This window comes from Buteo buteo, chromosome 16 (assembly GCF_964188355.1).
Source record: "Buteo buteo chromosome 16, bButBut1.hap1.1, whole genome shotgun sequence".
NCBI lineage: Eukaryota > Metazoa > Chordata > Aves > Accipitriformes > Accipitridae > Buteo > Buteo buteo.
Window position 1 is genome coordinate 22029674 of NC_134186.1, and position 18306 is coordinate 22047979.

At 38.7% G+C, this 18306-nt stretch overlaps 1 protein-coding gene across 5 annotated transcripts in view; it reads right to left on the bottom strand.

Annotated features, from left to right (window-relative positions):
• The window catches only part of HIPK3 (homeodomain interacting protein kinase 3), a 114240-nt gene that overhangs the window by 14616 nt on the left and 81318 nt on the right, over positions 1–18306 (bottom strand). For all 5 annotated transcript variants that reach the window (XM_075048178.1, XM_075048180.1, XM_075048181.1 and 2 more), the window contains 6 exons: positions 11423–11546; positions 7250–7369; positions 4201–4287; positions 3177–3361; positions 2249–2408; positions 1731–1854 (listed from right to left, as the gene is read on the bottom strand). In XM_075048178.1, coding sequence (XP_074904279.1) covers positions 1731–1854; positions 2249–2408; positions 3177–3361; positions 4201–4287; positions 7250–7369; positions 11423–11546 — 800 coding nt within the window. The remainder of the gene's footprint in view (positions 1–1730; positions 1855–2248; positions 2409–3176; positions 3362–4200; positions 4288–7249; positions 7370–11422; positions 11547–18306) is intronic.

Below are 18306 nucleotides of genomic sequence, written 5' to 3' on the forward strand. Positions count from 1 at the left end.
AATCTGTATGAAGTTATGCATTTAGCTCATACAGCCTGTGACACTCTGCACGATGAATACTCGGAGCTCTCCTGAGTTTCTGGAGCCCAAGATAGATGCAGCAGCCACAAATAACATTACTGATAAAGTCTGCTGTATCTGTCTTTATCTAAAGAGATAAAGACTTCCTGAGCTCTAAGTTTAGGTTAAAAGTGTTTGTTTTTTTTTTTTTTCCAGAGTGAATCTAGTGTGATTTCTAGAACATCAAAATGCAGAGGGAGAACTAAGGAGGAGTTTGAAAGTCATCCTTAAAAATCCTACTTCCTATAAACTCCATCATTTCAAGATCTGATCTCAACATGAAGCTGAACATCACCAAGACAGATAAATTGCATCTTTGGAAATGAAGACTATAATCAAGCTAACTTAATAAGCAAACAATATAAACTACCTCTCCTTCTCCATAAATGACTATTACTAGGATAAGAAAGGCTGTTTTTCATCAGCTCTGCTTTGATCAGCCCATTATAAAGAGAAAAAACAAGTTTTGCTCGATATGTTCTGAGATCTAAATGAGGATTTAAAGACTCCTCCAAAAAAATAAGACCTATGTTTGCATGATGCAAATGCATTTGTTTAGGGAAACAGAAGTCAACTGCATTACCATGTGTCCTTCTAGGAGATGCTTATGCTTATTTGGTCGGTTTCTACACTGCAGAAATACTTCTCTGCTAGCATTTCTACCTTACAGTCTTCCAAATGTTTCTGAGAAGTGAACCCGCAGCCAATTATTTCTTTCAATAAATACAAAATTGTAGGCTTAAATCAATCTTATCCTTTGTAATACAAGAGAGTTCAGCCAAGCTGCCCTTTCCTCCTCACAGCACGATGCAATAAAAATTCTCAAAGATTTAGTTACGTGGTTTTCAGCCATCAGAAAGCTGCAGCAGCTCTATCTAGCTGTCCTGGTTCACCATAACAGTAGGACAGTAAATGTGACACTGTTCACATAGGGCAGCTACACCCTTAAAAGAAGCCCCAAGTTTCCAGATGTTTTCTTAAACATTCATTTGGAAGTCCAATTAAAAAAAAGCAACTTTATTATCCAGACAGATTTCTCACAAGAACTGTTATATTGCCTTATCTTTATCCCTAGAATACCCTAGGGAGGTAGTCGGGGGTGGGGCAGGAAAGCAAAAAAAACCCCAAAAACCCAACCAACCAAACAAAAAAACCCCAAAACAACAAAAAAACCCAACCCAAAAAACCACAACCCCAAAACTACAACCAAACCAACAAACAAAAAAACCCCAACACACAACACCACCAAAAAAGAAACAAAACACTGCACCACCAAAGAATACACCACAACACTGATACTCCCTTCATCTTTCTTGTTTCCTCTCAGATTTTATTTCAGAATACCCTCCTTTCTTGCTTCAGTTTTCACATTGTGTCCCTCTATTTTATTCAAGTTACATATATGTATACATATACGTATGTATGTGTGTGGTATATTAAGATGGGGGCTCTGGACTGCTTAAAACATTTTCTGCAGATGCTGATTTGCTATTTCTTTCAGAAAGGTGCAATGTATCTGGATCTGACTCACATGCTAATTTTTTTTATGACATAATTAAGTTCTTTTAAATATATAGCTTAAGTGGATAGCATGGAAAACTCAAATACTGCTAACAGACAGACAGTAATGCTCATATTTTAGGAGCTGTAACAATTACAGTTAAACATACCTTGAATAGTCGGTGGACATATAATTAATGCCTGTTGGAAAACATCACTGCAACCAAACTGAGCAGTTCCTGCCTGCAGTGGTATCCCTTGGTGCAAAACTGAATGGGCAGATGCAGTTAATGCCTATGGAAACAGATTCAATAGAGGTAACATTATAACTGTGAATCTAAATCTCTCACACAATTGCCCCCACCAACTAAAATAACTTATAAAAATTAAACTTTCAAATACATTTCACAGGCAGCGATCCCATTTGGCCACTGGAGGGCACTCTAATACAGCACTGCTTTGCAACAGCAATCCCAGTTTGTAACTTAATTTTGAAACACACTGAATTCTAAATGTTTAAGTGGTTAAGAAAACACTCGGAAAAAATGAGAGTAAAAGACAGAAGATTTTGTCAATTAACAGATGTACTTTTTTCAATTATGAAATTTATTAGAGAAACTGCATTAACTGAATTTATAATTAAAAAACAAAAAAACAAACAAACAAACAAACAAAAAGATGTTTTTACCTGACTTCTTACTGGACCAATTTTGGTAAAGCTCGCAGTCAGATTAGCTGCACTGCCTGAGGCAACTGGTCTCATAAGTGATGTTTTATTGCGATTACTTAAGTCATACAAATTTGATCTGCATTTGCAAATATCCATGATATGAAAACAGGACTTCACTCTATCAAAACCAGAAAATAAGTTGCTTTAATTAGAATTTCATGTTGTTAAATGTATAAACAATTCCCCAGAGCAAGGGAGAAAAAATAGTTCCAAGCCCACATTTCCCAATTTCACAGAATGGCATCATACACAGAAGTAGAAAACCAGAAATGCTGCTATTACTATGTTCAAGTCAAGCCTTTATAATGCATATTTTAAAATCAAGAAAAATACTGCTATTTCCTGCTCCTTGCATCTAACACCATTTTCTACAACTGCATACAAACAGGAAGGATAGTAAACTAAACGGATGGAAAGCTCTTTATTTCATTAAAATGCTTGCACTTTAGGAAATCCAGTGAAATACACAATTCCAGAACTGCAAGAAAATTTTCAATATATTCCACCGCATTAACCAATGCATACAAGGAGGTATCTGAGACATTCCACTCAAGAGGAAATGCCTACCTGAGATCTCAGTGACTCTTCATACTTCCAAAAATCAAGCCCAAGTTTCTGCAGTGTTGCAATTTTAACAACCAGACATAAAAATGGTAGCTTAGAAATCTATTGCTCTAAATGTTACTTTTCAGAAAAAAACATAGTTATTCAAACAGTTTCCTTGACCAAGTAGATGTATCTAACATTTCAAGCACCTGAAAGAATTCTCCAAGACGTTACAAAAATGACAAAAGATTTTCTCTCTGGTAGCACAAGAAACAACACTATTATACACGTGAATCACTACAATGCAGATTTAAAAAAATAATTTTTGTGTGTTACATACTGGTTGCTATGAGGAAAATCAAGGAGGTGCTTCATGGTAACAAAAGAATGGTTCAGGGTCTCAGCTGGAGTGATTCTTAAATCAGCGTCGATAAGCAACATTTTCTTCAACAGACTGACAAATTCCCTCCTATCTGCCTTCTCTGCCAACAGGTCACTTCCTTCCAAATCCATCACCATGTTCACCTGGCATTGAACAAAACAATCAGATAGAAGATATGCATACTAGTTTAACTCTTTCTGTTATTGCTTTCTGCTGTAAAATACTAATATTAAATTGTTTTATCATGTAGGGCACAGTGAATTTGCTAGTTTTTCCCACTATGGTTGGCTCAGAATTGGTGACTTTTTTTCTGCACACACACTAGTTCCCTTGCACCCTTCCCCAGCTAAAAACCCCTGAAGTCTGGGACTTGGAATTTAAGTAGTAAGATTTGGGATGAAGATCTTTATATGGTCTAACCTAAACTACAAAGGTTAATCTTCAGAAAACAGATTTCAAACATGTATTAATGCCAATCTTGCAAAAAGATTTCATTCTCTTTTCAGGATATGGAGGAGAATGAAAAATTTCTAATTGTTATTGACTAGAGAGTTATAAAGCTAAAGAAAAGTGAGGAAACGGTTAAGTATTTTTTAAAAAAGGGAAAAAAATGAATTCTAAGATAGCAGACTTATACTGGAAATTATATAGTTAAGACAGGAGGATCCATGTGTTCTTTTTTTAGCCAGAATGGCAGATAAGATCAAGAGAAAGTATACATTATACCTAAAATGAAAGGGTTCCCCCACCACGAGGGCAAGTACCATTGTTTAACACAAGCAATGACAAAGGAAGATCTTTCCAAAGGGCTGACATAGCTGGACATTTTCCCGAGAGTAACATATACAGAGAAGAATGGGTATGACTGATATACAGTAAGTAATATTCTAAAGGCTGTTTATTTCAAAACCAGTAAAATGTTTTAAAGTCACCATTCATTCCACACATTCCTTCTGCAAAGGAAGAATGCTTTAATACTCACGTGCACTATATCATCCAAACTGTTGAAAATATACTTTCTGGCCTCTTTAGACTTCATACCTGTCTCTGCCTCGTGCTCTTCCAATGTCTCAAAAAAGAAAAGGAAAGCTGAGTTTAGAAGTTGACAATAAAGGTCACACATAACTACAAAGAAACTTTACATATTTATTGACCTAAAAAACCTGTTTTAAAAACAAAAATTAATATTTCGATTGTGTATTTGCATGCTGCTTTGCTGACTATTTTCATTCTCTAAATCAAAATACTAAACCTACTGGATTTCACATCTGACTGATCACAGCACTGGATTACAGTAGATGGTTTGTAAATCACACAGGAAGCGCTGAAAGCCTAGCAAGAAGTTGTTTAATGAAACTCTGTCATGTGCTTATATTTTTATATATCAGGGGTTTTCTATTACTTGTATTTTACCCGTTTACTCAAACTCAGACCTTTAACTCCAAACAGCAGTAACATCAAATCACTGTAAAAAAATAAAACAAAACCCAGGCAGACTCTGTTCAGTTTCTTTTTGCTTTCTCTTTTTTGTTACTTTTATACTTTTATTCCTCCACAACAGTTGGTGTACGTATTTTAAATATTGAAGTATGAAACAAACAATTAAATCCTAAAGAATGATTGCCATCACTCATCAGCAATTTATGAGCTGGAATACAGTTTTCTGTTACAATTTTCCTCCTTCAACACGGACAGCACCGGTAGGCTGGTGTTGCAAGAGGCAAGGCAGTACTGGAGGGAAAAAAAAAATTTAACATACAGATTACAGAAAAGTTTCCAAAATTAACTTTGACAAAAACTGTGAGTAATGACCAATGGTCCACACCAAAACTCCTTTCTCCCCTCAAAACAGCATTTAGTCCGATTCAAGAGAATTAACCCCTGCAAGGTAACAGCTTCTGAAAATGTGGAGGACTGTTCGCACCAAGAACTCGTTTAAGTTCTCCGATACGGAGAAGCCAGATGTAAACTGTCACCTAACGATCAACTGCCTGAAAAACCAGAATACTGGAATAATCAGGAGGGTGTAATTGGAGAATCCTTACATAACCCAACCCCGCAGCGTTACCAGCCCGGCCGCTCGGCCCAGCGCGCCAGGGATTGACCAAGTTACTGCGGGGAGTTACGCAACTTGTGCTTTGAGCTCCTCGGCTGTTTGTTACTGCAGAAGTTTTATGTCAACTGTAACTGTTTCCTGACTCCCCCAGTCCTCTGTAAAGTCAGTGAAGCTGCATCATGAAGCAATACAATTTAAAAAAAAAATACTGTACGGGGTCTGCGTGGCAAGGGTTTGGTAGCAGGGGGGCTACAGGGGTGGCTTCTGTGAGAAGCTGCTAGAAGCTTCCCCCATGTCCAACAGAGCCAATGCCAGCCGGCTCCAAGACGGACCCGCCGCTGGCCAAGGCCGAGCCCATCAGCGACGGTGGTAGTGCCTCTGGGAGAACGTATTTAAGAAGGTAAAAAAAAGTTGGTGAGGCACAGAAACTGCAGCCAGAGAAAGGAGTGAGAACATCTGAGAGAAACAGCCCTGCAGACCCCCAGGTCAGTGCAGAAGGAGGGCAGGAGGTGCTCCAGGTGCCGGAGCAGAGATTCCCCTGCAGCCCCTGGGGAAGACCACGGTGAGGCAGGCTGTCCCCCTGCAGCCCAGGGAGGTCCACGGGGGAGCAGATCTCCACCTGCAGCCCGGGGAGGACCCCACGCCGGAGCAGGGGGATGCCCGAAGGAGGCTGCGACCCCGTGGGAAGCCCGCGCTGGAGCAGGCTCCTGGCAGGACCTGTGGCCCCATGGAGAGAGGAGCCCAGGCTGGAGCAGGTTTGCTGGCAGGACTTGTGACCCTGCGGGGGACCCACACTGGAGCAGGCTGTGCCTGAAGGACTGCAGCCCATGGGAAGGGACCCACACTGGGGAAGTTCATGGAGGACTGTCTCCTGTGGGAGGGACCCCACGCTGGAGCAGGGGAAGAGTGTGAGGAGTCCTGCCCCTGAGGAGGAAGGAGCGGCAGAGACAACGTGTGATGAACTGACCGCAACCCCCATTCCCTGTTCCCCTGTGCTGCTGCAGGGGAGGAGGTAGAGAATTCAGGAGTAAAGTTGAGCCCAAGAAGAAGGGAGGGGTGGCGGAAGGTGTTTTAAGATTTGGTTTTCTTTCTCATTATCCTAGTCTGATTTGATTGGTAATAAATTAATCCAATTTCTCCAAGTCAAGTCTGTTTTGCCCGTGACGGTAATTGGTGAGTGATCCCTCCCTGTCCTTACCTCGACCCACGAGCCTTTTGTTACATTTTCTTCCCCCTGTCCAGATGAGGAGGGGGAGTGATAGAGCAGCTGCATGGTGCTTGGTTGCTGGCTGGGGTTAAACCACGACAAATATATATATTTGCATAGGAAGTTAAAGCTCTGTTTATGGCCACCATGCAATAATGTTGCTTAGAGAGAAGCACGGTGTGCAGACCATAAAAGTACATTTTTTTAATTTCATCTGCTTTCATTGTATTGCAGCTTTCAGCCAAAGACTGTTTTAGCAAGAGATCTGAAGGAAATAAGCTGTGCACAGTCATGTTGTTTCTTAATCTCCTTTTTGTCCTAGGAACTTCTGATCCTGAAGCCAGTTTTGAACAAATTTTGACTGAGCAGTTCAGGCCTCAGAGACAAATTCTTTAAAGTGAAATGAAAAGTAGTAACAGAGCAAGAAAAAAAACCCAAGCCAAACCAAACAAACAAAAACCCCACCCATTTAGTACCTCTGGAGATACGACGCTTAATTTGAAGTCTCCACCTGGCAGCCATGCACTGGCCACCGCACAGCCTGGCAGCTGCACCAGACCTGCCTCTGGGCCAGCCAGCAGGAGGAAACGTGGGCATGAGCTTCGAGCACTGGTTTTGGGAAATGGGAAAAATGTAAGGGATACAGACAGGGACTGATAAACACAGAAGATGCAGAAGGGACCTAACAGTATTGTAGTAAATCTTGGCCTCTCTAGTTTCTCTGCTCACAAAATAACGTGCTGTTTTCTGTTACATTATACTGTTTACCTTTAATCTCCAACTAGAATATGGTGCATCCGTTTCTCTACAGAAAAATCTTGCAGTTTTCGTTCCCATGCTTAACAACTGCTCTCCTGGCAAACCTTGAGTCTGTGAAATATAACGAATCTGAGGAAGAAAAAAAAACAAAACCATGGGAAATAGTTTACCTCTGATTTTCAAAATCTGATCCACACAATTAAAAACTTTCATTTTGCCATTTTCTAAATGAAATGACACCACCCTCAGAGCACTGTACTTTGACAACTACACCTTACATAAGGGAGAAACCTAACACTGAGCGCTTGATACTGCTCTCTCTGTCTCTCAGAGAAAGCCATACATAAACAAACCTCTGAAGTGACCTATATAAGGAAGCTTTTAAAGTTCAGCTACAGAAATGAGGAGCTGGGGAGGGTGGCTGTCATAACCTCCTGAACCTATTCAAATCCTAAATGTAGTATTTTCATTCTAAACAGGAACACTAGTAGGAGTGCTTTGCTTGCATACAGAAGTTTGATGACTTTTTTTGCATACTCTCATTATACAACTTGATACAAATCCTTCCTGTTTGCTGTTTCCAGTGTATCAGTCTTTTACACATCTGACACACCTGCATTTCAAGAAAATGTTCCACTTGGAAAGGGAGTGTGTGCACAACCTCTAGGCATCCAGCAAAAGGCATTGTCCTCGTCTGAGAAAATCTGCTACTGAATGCAATGGGAATGGACTAGCTTTATGCCTGAAATGGTCAGATGCTCTTTTCCACTGAAATGATCAACATGCATTTATTTTAGAAGATGATTTACTATGCATTTTGCATTACCTTTCTTATAGTTGATGATCAAAGTATTACATAAAATAGTTAAGATTCAAGGCTTCGACAGAAATTTGTTGAAACAACATGTTATGGTGTGTTTTAACTACTGCGCATGCAATGTTAACTCACTGTACAAGGGGGGAGTTAGCCCAGAAGCAGTACTTCTTTAAAAACTAAAAAAACATCCTCAAGAAAGATGAGTTGAAATAATAATTGGCAATAAATGAAAACTGAGCTTGTTGCAGTCGGGATGGAGGGAATATGGATTCCAGCAGCCAGGGTTGAAGGTCCGAGAGGAGCAAGGGCTGAAGGGCGTTGGGCAGGGTCCCACACCACCCATGTCCACAGAGGGGCTGCTGCTGTGGGCCAGCCCCTGGAAAAGGTGGAGCAGCCAGGGAATAAGAGAGAATGGAAGAAAGGGAAAAATCAAATCAGAGCGCGGTGAAATACACCAAACCAGAAACTGAGATACGAAAAGATGAATTCAATGGAAGACAGAGGACTTGAGAGGTAGCCGCACCTGAGAGGAGGAAAACTGATGGGCAGTAGAGAGGAAAGGTACACACGAGACTTCTGCTGAAAAATAAGTGACAGACCAAAGCTGGGAGGAACTAAACGCAATGCTGTCGACTTTTGGTATTTGGTATCCTCCATAATTGCCTACATCAGGGAGTAAAGAGAATCGCACTTTGACCAGGAATGTTTCTAGATCATTCAGTTGTTTTCTAAGCACATTATAAAGTCTTAGAAACCAGGGGTGGAAAGACAATGCATTGAAGTGCAATTGAAAAATTTAGCAGTTAAGCACCTGTGCCTGTTTTCAGTGAGTGTTAAAGCTCAGAAGACACTGCTATTTTCCACTGAGAAGTACAGCTGTTACAAATGAGTATAATAACTAAGAGCTGCTTTTCAAGGGATAGCATGTTGGTTGCCACATACCAAGAGGACAGGGGGAAATGCAGCACAAAGCCCTTGCCTGTTCATTTACTTGGTGACACACACCACGTAGCAGGAGGAAGGGAATTTCCCTGGAAGCCATCTCCTACAACTGCTGTACTCATGTACACTGAGGAAAACCCTGAATCAGATTTCTCTGAAGCAAGTTTTGCAGACCTGCTTCAGGTCAATGACAAGCCTGACTAAAGTAAAGTAATTCCTGCTGGGGCAGAGGAGTTTACAGCTCCTTTTCCACCATGACTTCCTCAACATGAGGATCAGACAAGTTGCTAGATGAGTTATTAACCGATGCTTCCAGCAAACTTGAATGATACTTCTGTCTTTAACTAAATGTCTTTTAAACTCAGTATCTACTTGTAAAGCAAGCAGAAAATCTTATGTAGGCCTTTGCATGAAGGAACCATCTTGGAAGGTGGCTGTCATTGGTGACAGCTGTCCAGCAGTATCTAGAGGTTGAGCCACGTTGGCCTGCAACAGCAAGAAACAAATGACAGGAATACGCTGTCATAAGGATCTGGCTCTCTAAAACTGAGAAAAGATGAGGCAATGAGCTCCATGAAGGTAGGCACCCTGTGCACCGTACTAAACTGCCTTCATCTGCCTGGGTTTCATACATGACAAGATGGCTGCAGCGCAGCAGGGGAAAGAAGGTCTTTTCGTTTCAAATGAGACTCTGTACTATTCTGAAAAAACATCCTCACAATCATGAGATTGAGCTTTATGCTGTTACTGCTCTCTGTACAAAAGTGAGAGGCTCACAGCTACGTAGGCCCATTGACACACATTAATTAAGTCTGGGCTGCTGCCATTATGACGAATCACAAGTTAATTTGAGGAAAGAATCAGGACACAGGCAGCATTTTCCACCATTCAAACCCCTACCTTCATCCTAAGAGACTGAAGCTGTGGTCCAAAGCCACGTTCCACATCCAGAAGCAGCATTTGCCTACCTGTGTGATCATGCTCAGAAGACCATGAACTGGGTTTACAGGTCCTTCCTCACCCAGAGCAGCATCCCTTTTAAGAGCTATTTACAGCAATATGGGGCTCAAAAGTGGAAATAATCCCAGCAATTACATATTCTGGCCCCTTTTTTTCTTTTTTTGAAAGTCCAGATCTTCCCCTGCAGTTTCTTTCAAAATAAGGTAAATAAATTTGCAAAGTTCTTGGAAACTTTTGAGACAGCATTACAGATTCTTTCCAAAATACAAATGCCTTTACTTTGTCCTTAAAGAGCATAGTGAATTACATGGTTGTTAGTTGTTTCCTCTTTTATTCTCCGTTTTAGCAGCAATACCCTGCACAAAGGTCTTCTAAATGCATCAAAGCATCAACCCATGTTCCACTCATAGTTCACTTCCTACCCATGAAACACTGAATTTTGTGTAAATGAAGTAAACTGAAATATGAAACGTTATGAAAATCAACACAAAATCAATATATCCCCTGACAGTGGTTTTAACAAATGAATTTTTAGAAAAGTAGGTCTGATCTGTAAGCACAGGGAGCCAAAAGCCCACTACATGAAGAGCAGGATTTGAATAACCTAAAACCCATGCTGGAGGAACTGCCCCTAAACTGAATGTTGAATCAAAGATCCAGAAGTTGGTAAGAAGTCAGTGCTGTTACATCTGGGATTTTCAGGACATTTCTTCACTTTCAAAGTTCAAAACCAGGCGGGGATAGTCAGAATGCTGATTACCTTCCTTCCAAATTCCCACATTATGCTAGAAAATTAAAGACTTCTCTCTCTTAATTGTTTTAAATAGAAAATGTTCTACATCTTTCATTAGAAACAACTTGGTTTTTTTAAGTCAGCTCACTAATGTCAATGGTGTCAACAGGTGAAAACTCCAACGAAGCAAGGCACAGCTTCAACAGCTTCAAGCTTTACCATTGCATATATACAGTATTATTGCAACAGTTGATTCTCGTTCCTCGTGAAGTATAGGCTCTCAAATCTTTGAGCTATCTTGGATTTCCAGAAAGCATCAGAAAGTATTCAGAAGACAACTAATCCTGACATCTGAACAGACATTCCAGAGTCAACCCTGTTCGTGGCAAGTGAAAGAGAGATTAAAATGCAATGATGGTGGCCACAAACTTTGGTTTCCATCAGAAAAAGCAGCTTCAATACTAACATTTATTTTGTAAGATAGGAAAAAAAGAAGAAAAAAAAAGGACAAATTGAAATTTAATTCAGAAAAGCAGCACAATATACAGTTCAGTCTAGAAACAGGATTTATGTTTCTAGGACAATCAAGACTAAATGAAAAGCATTGAACAGACTTGAAGCAATACTACTTAATAGGGGATATTATTAACATTTGAAATCCTGGATTTAATGATCTGAAATTCTTAAGTTGCAGAAAGTGTGCATACACTTGTGAAATTTATTCTACTACCTGGTCATATTCCAGTGCTCCTGGGTACAGTGGCCATCCAAGAAACAGCTCTGCAATCACACACCCTAACGACCACATGTCTATGGCTTCACAAAACGGCAATCCCAGTATGATCTCTGGTGCTCTGCAAATTAAACATGGTTACTGAATTTTTTCCTTGGGGAAAAAAGGTAATTCAACAATCCAACATGACAAGAAAACCCCAAATCTGTTCTTTGAAAACACAGGCTAATTATTTCAATAAAACCATAGCATCAGAAATTGCATTTTTCTTTATCTAGATAATCCATGGTAAAAATTTTGCAGCTCCGAGATGTTTTTTTCCTACACGTATCAGTTTGCTAAGTACATGAAAATAATTGATATGCCTGAAAAGCAGAATGTCACTGATTCAACACTTTTGCCTTTCCTCTAGTATGTCCCAAATGACTTGTCCACTGAATATCATATGCCTGCAACTACATTCTAAACACAATACAGTCATTTATCTCAAAAACAAACAAACAAAAAGTTTTATCTGAAAATCCACTTGCACGCTTCCCAACTGGATAGTACACTTAAAGCTATTTAAAATATCAATTTAATTACATAACTGCAAATCCCTTAATGCACTCTAATCAGTTCAATGTGATCAATTTTTAAATTACTTAAATGAAAACAGTGCACTTGCTAGAGACCAGGTCTTATTTTTCACCTAAACCAAATGTGAATTATTTAACCAACAGTATCTGAATTTATTTCTGTACTCAAGAACCAGAAAAATTGGTATTGACACAGCTGCTAAAGGGGCTTTTAACATTTCTGTTCACGTGGAACAGAACTCAAGTATTTCACAGATACCCATTCTAATTGCATTTGTTCTTTTTAAACCTTCCCTCCCAGTTCATTCAAGCTATTAACAAAAGGGAAAAGAATTGAAATGTATCTGCATGCTAATATAGAAAGATGGCTGGAGACATAAAGTATTATTTAAAGCATCACAGTATAAAGTGATTTACTTTTAAAACAATCTATTGTTAGCTTAACATGTCACAGAACAGTAGGAAGGTGGTTAAAACTAACAGGGTAATTCCCATCGTAGCTGGGCAGAACAGTAGCATTCAACTGACCAGGTAACACGCTGGTGGGGAAAAATGGGACTTCTCACCGTGTAAAAGCTTAAAAATCTTACACTTCAGCACATGCTGGTGTATCGTATTGACATTCCACATATGAAACAGAATCTCTGACCATAGAAAATTCCTACATATCTCATTTATCTTCTCCTCTGACATTTACCTTTATCAAAATATTCTTTAACTCACCAAGATGCACTGGACTAGGAACAAACTCCTATTTTCATGCTACACTGGGATAGAGAAGCTATTTTGTAGTACACAGTAGACTAAGAGCTGAAGTATCTCCATCCCTTTTCACGAGTAGCTGGCAGAAGCTGTACGTAGACATACTCGAAGCTCCGAGGATGCACGTTCACCACCCGGGAAGGACTCTGGACGCTCTGCCCTATCCCTGCCCAGTGAAACCACCCAGGCTTCTGCTACGGGGAAAATCCGAGACTTTCCACAGATAAGAAAGTCTACAGGACAGGATATTCTGTTAAATATTTATGCACTTTCCGTTCATGCCAGCGCTTCAGTTCTTTCAGTCCTTGTCACAAACTGTTTCAGATGCGATTATATGAAGGATAAATCTTGTCACACTGGCAGTGAAACTGGAGAGGCTCAGTTTTCCACTGCCTTCAAAGATTAGATTACAATAAACTTCTAGGGATCAAACATAACATATTTTTGTAATGCTGGATCATGACACTGCAGTAAGTATTAGCTAGTTTCGTTATCTGAGAAATAAATTTAATATATCTAGATGCCACAAGACTAGAAATAGCCATAAGAAGCGTCTGCCTTCAGCCGCTGGCTGGGTGCCAGCCTGCATACGGTTGTTACAGATCTCTGTTAAAATATACTTCCTTTTGTTGTATTATGTTACAGCCCTGAATAGTTAATGAATATACACAGAGCCTATGGATATAGGGGCTTTAACAAATGCTTCTGCTAAAATAAGCTCTTTAAAACCTCTTACATTTACTCAACGGTTAATATGTGCACCATATAAAAATAGCCACAGTCCGTCAGTCTGTCGCTCGTTTCTTTTGAGAGATAGGATTGCAAATAAAAGAAGGATATGGGTAGATATGATGACAAAAAAAAAAAAAAAGAACATTTACTGTATTTTGCAATATAGTAATATGTTAGTTCTTCATGGCTACCAAGTAGTTCTATGATACCAATAAAAGTGCTAACAAGACTAAGGAAAAGGGACGTACTTAAGGAGAGGCAAGACTGGTGTTCCTCACTTCCCAACACCTGACCTACCATCCAGAAAGGAAGAGGAAATAAATGTGCTCCCAAACAGGGCTACCCGCACCTCACTACAATCCAGTGAACCAAAATCATTTTCAGGCTAGCTTGAAGTAAGGAAGATGAAGAGCTGCTTCTCCACAGACATTTCAAATTCACTGTTTTTCAGGTTCAACATCTCCTACCATGGCTTCATGCCGGTCCTTAAAATGGAGCAACTCTCCCACAGCAGACAAAGTTACAAGAGAACTTGTATTGAGTTTGATTATATTTAGACTGGTTTTAACCAGCTCAAATATTTTTGATAGAGGAAAACAGTTTGTTAACGGTGTGCTCAAAAGCACCTTTTTTTTTTTTTTTTCCTCTCTCCTTCTTTTAAAGTTCCCATTAAAATCTATTTGGACAATTGGAGAGGAAAGGGTTAAAGAGGAGGGAGTCATTCTTCAATTTTTTTTTTTTTTTTTTTTTAAGATGATCCACAGCTTTTTTTTCATGTAAGAAATATTTTTACATATAGCTTAAAAGGAAGTTATTCCCCCTCATAACTACAGCCATAGACATTAAGTGGTAGGAACTCCAGATATCCCAACACAGTCACTTTAACATCAGATTACTCAAAAAAGACTGTCACTTAGTACTTCTCCCTCTCAGAACAATAACACACACACTGCTTGGTACCTACTGCAGATGGCAAGATGCTCAGCACACCAGAAGCTACTGTAGTCCCCAACTTAGTAAACAGCATCTATTTTCCCATACTAAGACATCAACAAGGAGAACACCAGAATTTTCTGAACTTCTTCAGGATACCAAATCTTACTTAAATGTACTTCAATGAAATTAAAAGCAAGGTTTTACAGAGAGAGCATCAATATCCTTCTTATCAATGTTAATTAAACATTAATTTCTTATCAATGTTAATTAAACATTAATCAAAACCATTAACAGAAAACTTCATTTAGAATTTGAAATGCAATATTACTACACTGGAAAGATTCACTTCATTAAGCAAGAATTCCTAGATTAACGCATCTGAAATCCTCATATCTCACTTGACACAGCATAGCTCAATTCAACTCCCTTGAAGCAGACTTTTCAATTGGAAATATCTAAAAAGATGAAAGATGCAAATGAGTATTTGCTTCAGCTGCTTGTTTGAATAGTCACACTTCTCTATTACATCACAGACCATGAATATGCATGTTATTCTATAGGGGTTTGTAAGCTTATGAGGAAAGAAACCACACAATTTGTCTGTTAACTTGCTTGAAGTCCAGAACATTTCATAAAATAATTTAGCTTCAGCATATTAGCCAGCTTAGAATGAAGCAATAGAAAAAGCACATTTGAAGAAAAGTAAAATAATTCCTCAAGGGAGGGTTAAAAAACAAGCAAGCAAAAACTACACAAAAAATCAAAACTTTAGCATAGTAACAGAAAAATTCTTCCAAGCTTTACACTGGGGGAACAAAGAATAAAGCGCAAGAATTAGCCATATTAAAAAAATAAGTCATGACAAAAACTGTAAAAAGTCAAGCCATTTCAAATGATCACTACCTATAAGTCTTCAGTCAGAAATCCAATTTAGAACAGAAGTTGAATGAAAAAAGCTAAAAGCCAACAGTTAATGTACATAATAGCAACTGAAGAACAGCCTAAACCAATAAAAACAGCAGCTTCCTGGAACTGCTAACTTTGTGAAAAATTCTGTTGAACGCACAAATAATTTCTCAGCTACACTGAAGGTCCTATACCAATTATACGTACTCCCTCACATATCAAGGAAACCAGATTAAAGACTGAGCAATCTTTATTTCTGTTTCTCTCCTGGCAGTATGAAAGGGTCAATGTATCTACTGTCTACCACATGCCACTGTTTTATTTATTGACCACCAGGTTGCCACTCTCCAGATGAGAGAAGAGTATATAAATAGCCTTCCTCCCCTCATGTCTCCCACTCCTTTCAACACATCCATGGGATTTCTCTCCAAGACCAAAACCTTTAGCCACCACCTATACCACCTTCCGTGCCAGAAGCTGAAGGTAACGGTGCCCTATGAGGAACATGGAACTACGTCCTCTCCCCAGGTGCTATTGCTACTCCAAAGATGCTGGCCATCGGGAATGCTGGTATATCCTTGGCAGTGTTACCTCTTCATTACAGGTTTTGCAGTAAAATTCCTTCCAAACAGGCATGTAAGCCTCATCAAGCCATTTTGACTTTGCAATTTAAAACACTCTGAATAAGAATTTTAATACTGTCTCTCTGTAATTTTTGGCTTCTGTATATTCATATAGTTGAAGGTAAATGCAGACAGTGTTTCTAATATGAGCATGCAACACAAAATTTATACTCTTCTCATACAAGCCAAACATTACTATCCCTAATTACCACTGTTTGTTGCAACAATGCCTAATACTCCACCTGCTTAGGATACAGCACACTGTCATCATTATAATGAATACTTATGCAAAGAAGTCATCAAAAGGTAGGATGTTTATCTTTTTTTATTAATGACTTGTTCAAAGCCATCCTATAGATCAAAAGATCTCATGTAAACAAATCCGATTTCCAGGAGTTATAGCCAAAAGGGATTAAACCTGAGAGTAACACTTTCCCCCTCCCCACTACCATTACTAGCATAACACAAGCATATACTTTATGAAAGAAATAACTAGATATGGGTTGTGAGATGTGTAGTTGTTCTTCTAAAGAAAGGAGGTCTAAGAGAAAGATCAGTGGAGTGAAGAAGTTAATGAGAGATGGTAACGGGCATTTTAACAATGTACAATTCATTGTCTTCAACTATCAGTCTTCATCATGAATGTGGAGGAGTGCAAACCTTTCTAAGACACCTGCAAGAACATAGGAAAGACTCTAGGCTAGAGGGATCCAAAGCAAGGTGGCAATATTCACAAAAAAAAAAACCACAGGCAAGTACACTTCAACAATCTGAAGGATGCAATGGGAATGAACCACGTAATGACAAAATCTGTGGACGATGATGGATATAAAGAACAGTTGGTTTTCTAGTGCATTTGTGATGGACTTCAGAAGGAGTTTCAAACATGCAATTAGATCAACACAATGACAAGCAGTAGAGCATAAATGGTGTACAGTAAACCATAGTGAAAATTAATGTACATTATTTATTCATTAATTACCCATAAGATTTAATAGGTTATAAATTAACCAACTTTCAAAAAAAAATCCAGACAACTTTACAGATTACTCAAGAAAAATATCTTACATTTGGGAGCAAAAATAATCAGGATATCAGTATTTATTCTTAAAGGACAAAAACATATCAAAAATTATTATGCCTTATATATTAACTAGTGATATTCCCTCACCTTGAATAGTGTGTGTTCACTTTTGAATTCTGTGTTCAGTTTTGGTCACCCCCATCTGAAAAAGGATACAGCAAATAGAAAAGACGCAGAGAAGGACAATATAAATTAAAGACTTGAAGAGACTTATGTACAAGAAGAAACCCTGGTTAGAACTATAAAGTTTCAGGAAAGAATGAATGATCAATAGCATTACTGAAATAATATATAAAATAATGGAAGAGAAGCAGCCAGGTGTTTCTAATGCCCTTCCTCACTATCGAAGACCAAGGAATCCCCCAACCCCTTTGAGATTAAAGACTGATGTAAATATAAAAGGTTTGTTTGGGGTTTTTTTTAGAGCCAGAATACTATTAGCCTTTGAATCATGGCTCACTGTTGAGGTAAAAATTAAGAGTATTTAAGAATGGATCAACAGAAAAAACACCCACAACGGCTCTAGATTAAACAGTAAAGTTTGTATCAATGCACAATAAAAACAGCCATCAGCTGTATAGAGCTGGAAGAAACTTGCATCAGAAGACACTGAAGTGCAACCTTCTGCTATGGTAAATTTTCTCCAGCAACAAAATACCAGAATACATAGACCACGGATCTCATAACATATGTATTTCTAATTTCCTACATATTAAAATCACTACTGTTGCACAAAAAGATAAGAGTCACTCAAGCAAATCCTTTGATCGAAACTAAAAAGTCTCTACAACCTTCTTCATGGTCAGAATAATTTTTACTTGTAATGCCATTTCCTTAGAATAAGAATTATGTCAATAAAATTTATAGAAGCCTTTAAAAAAAGTTGTTACAGGTAAGATGATCACTTGAGTGTTTCGGTTTTGGTGGTTTTTGGTTTTTTTTAAGAACACTTTTATAATTCAATTGTCTCTTGGTTTTAAGCCCACCGAGATGTTAGAATACAGATTAGTAGTGTCACGTGTTAATGTACATTTGCTCTTTGAAATGCAAGAATGGTCCACTAAGCCAGACAATGAGCTTTCCTCCCTACCTTTGAAAGAATTGTTGCTGTAAATCTATAATGCAAAACTCCATTATAGACTTACATTCACAATCCTGGCTTTTCTTGTACAGTTTTCTAGTGTTCTTTTAACTCTGCTATGATTAGATGCTAGGAAGTACATAGCTAACAAATTCTGAATTTTGGGGGGTTTGTTTTAA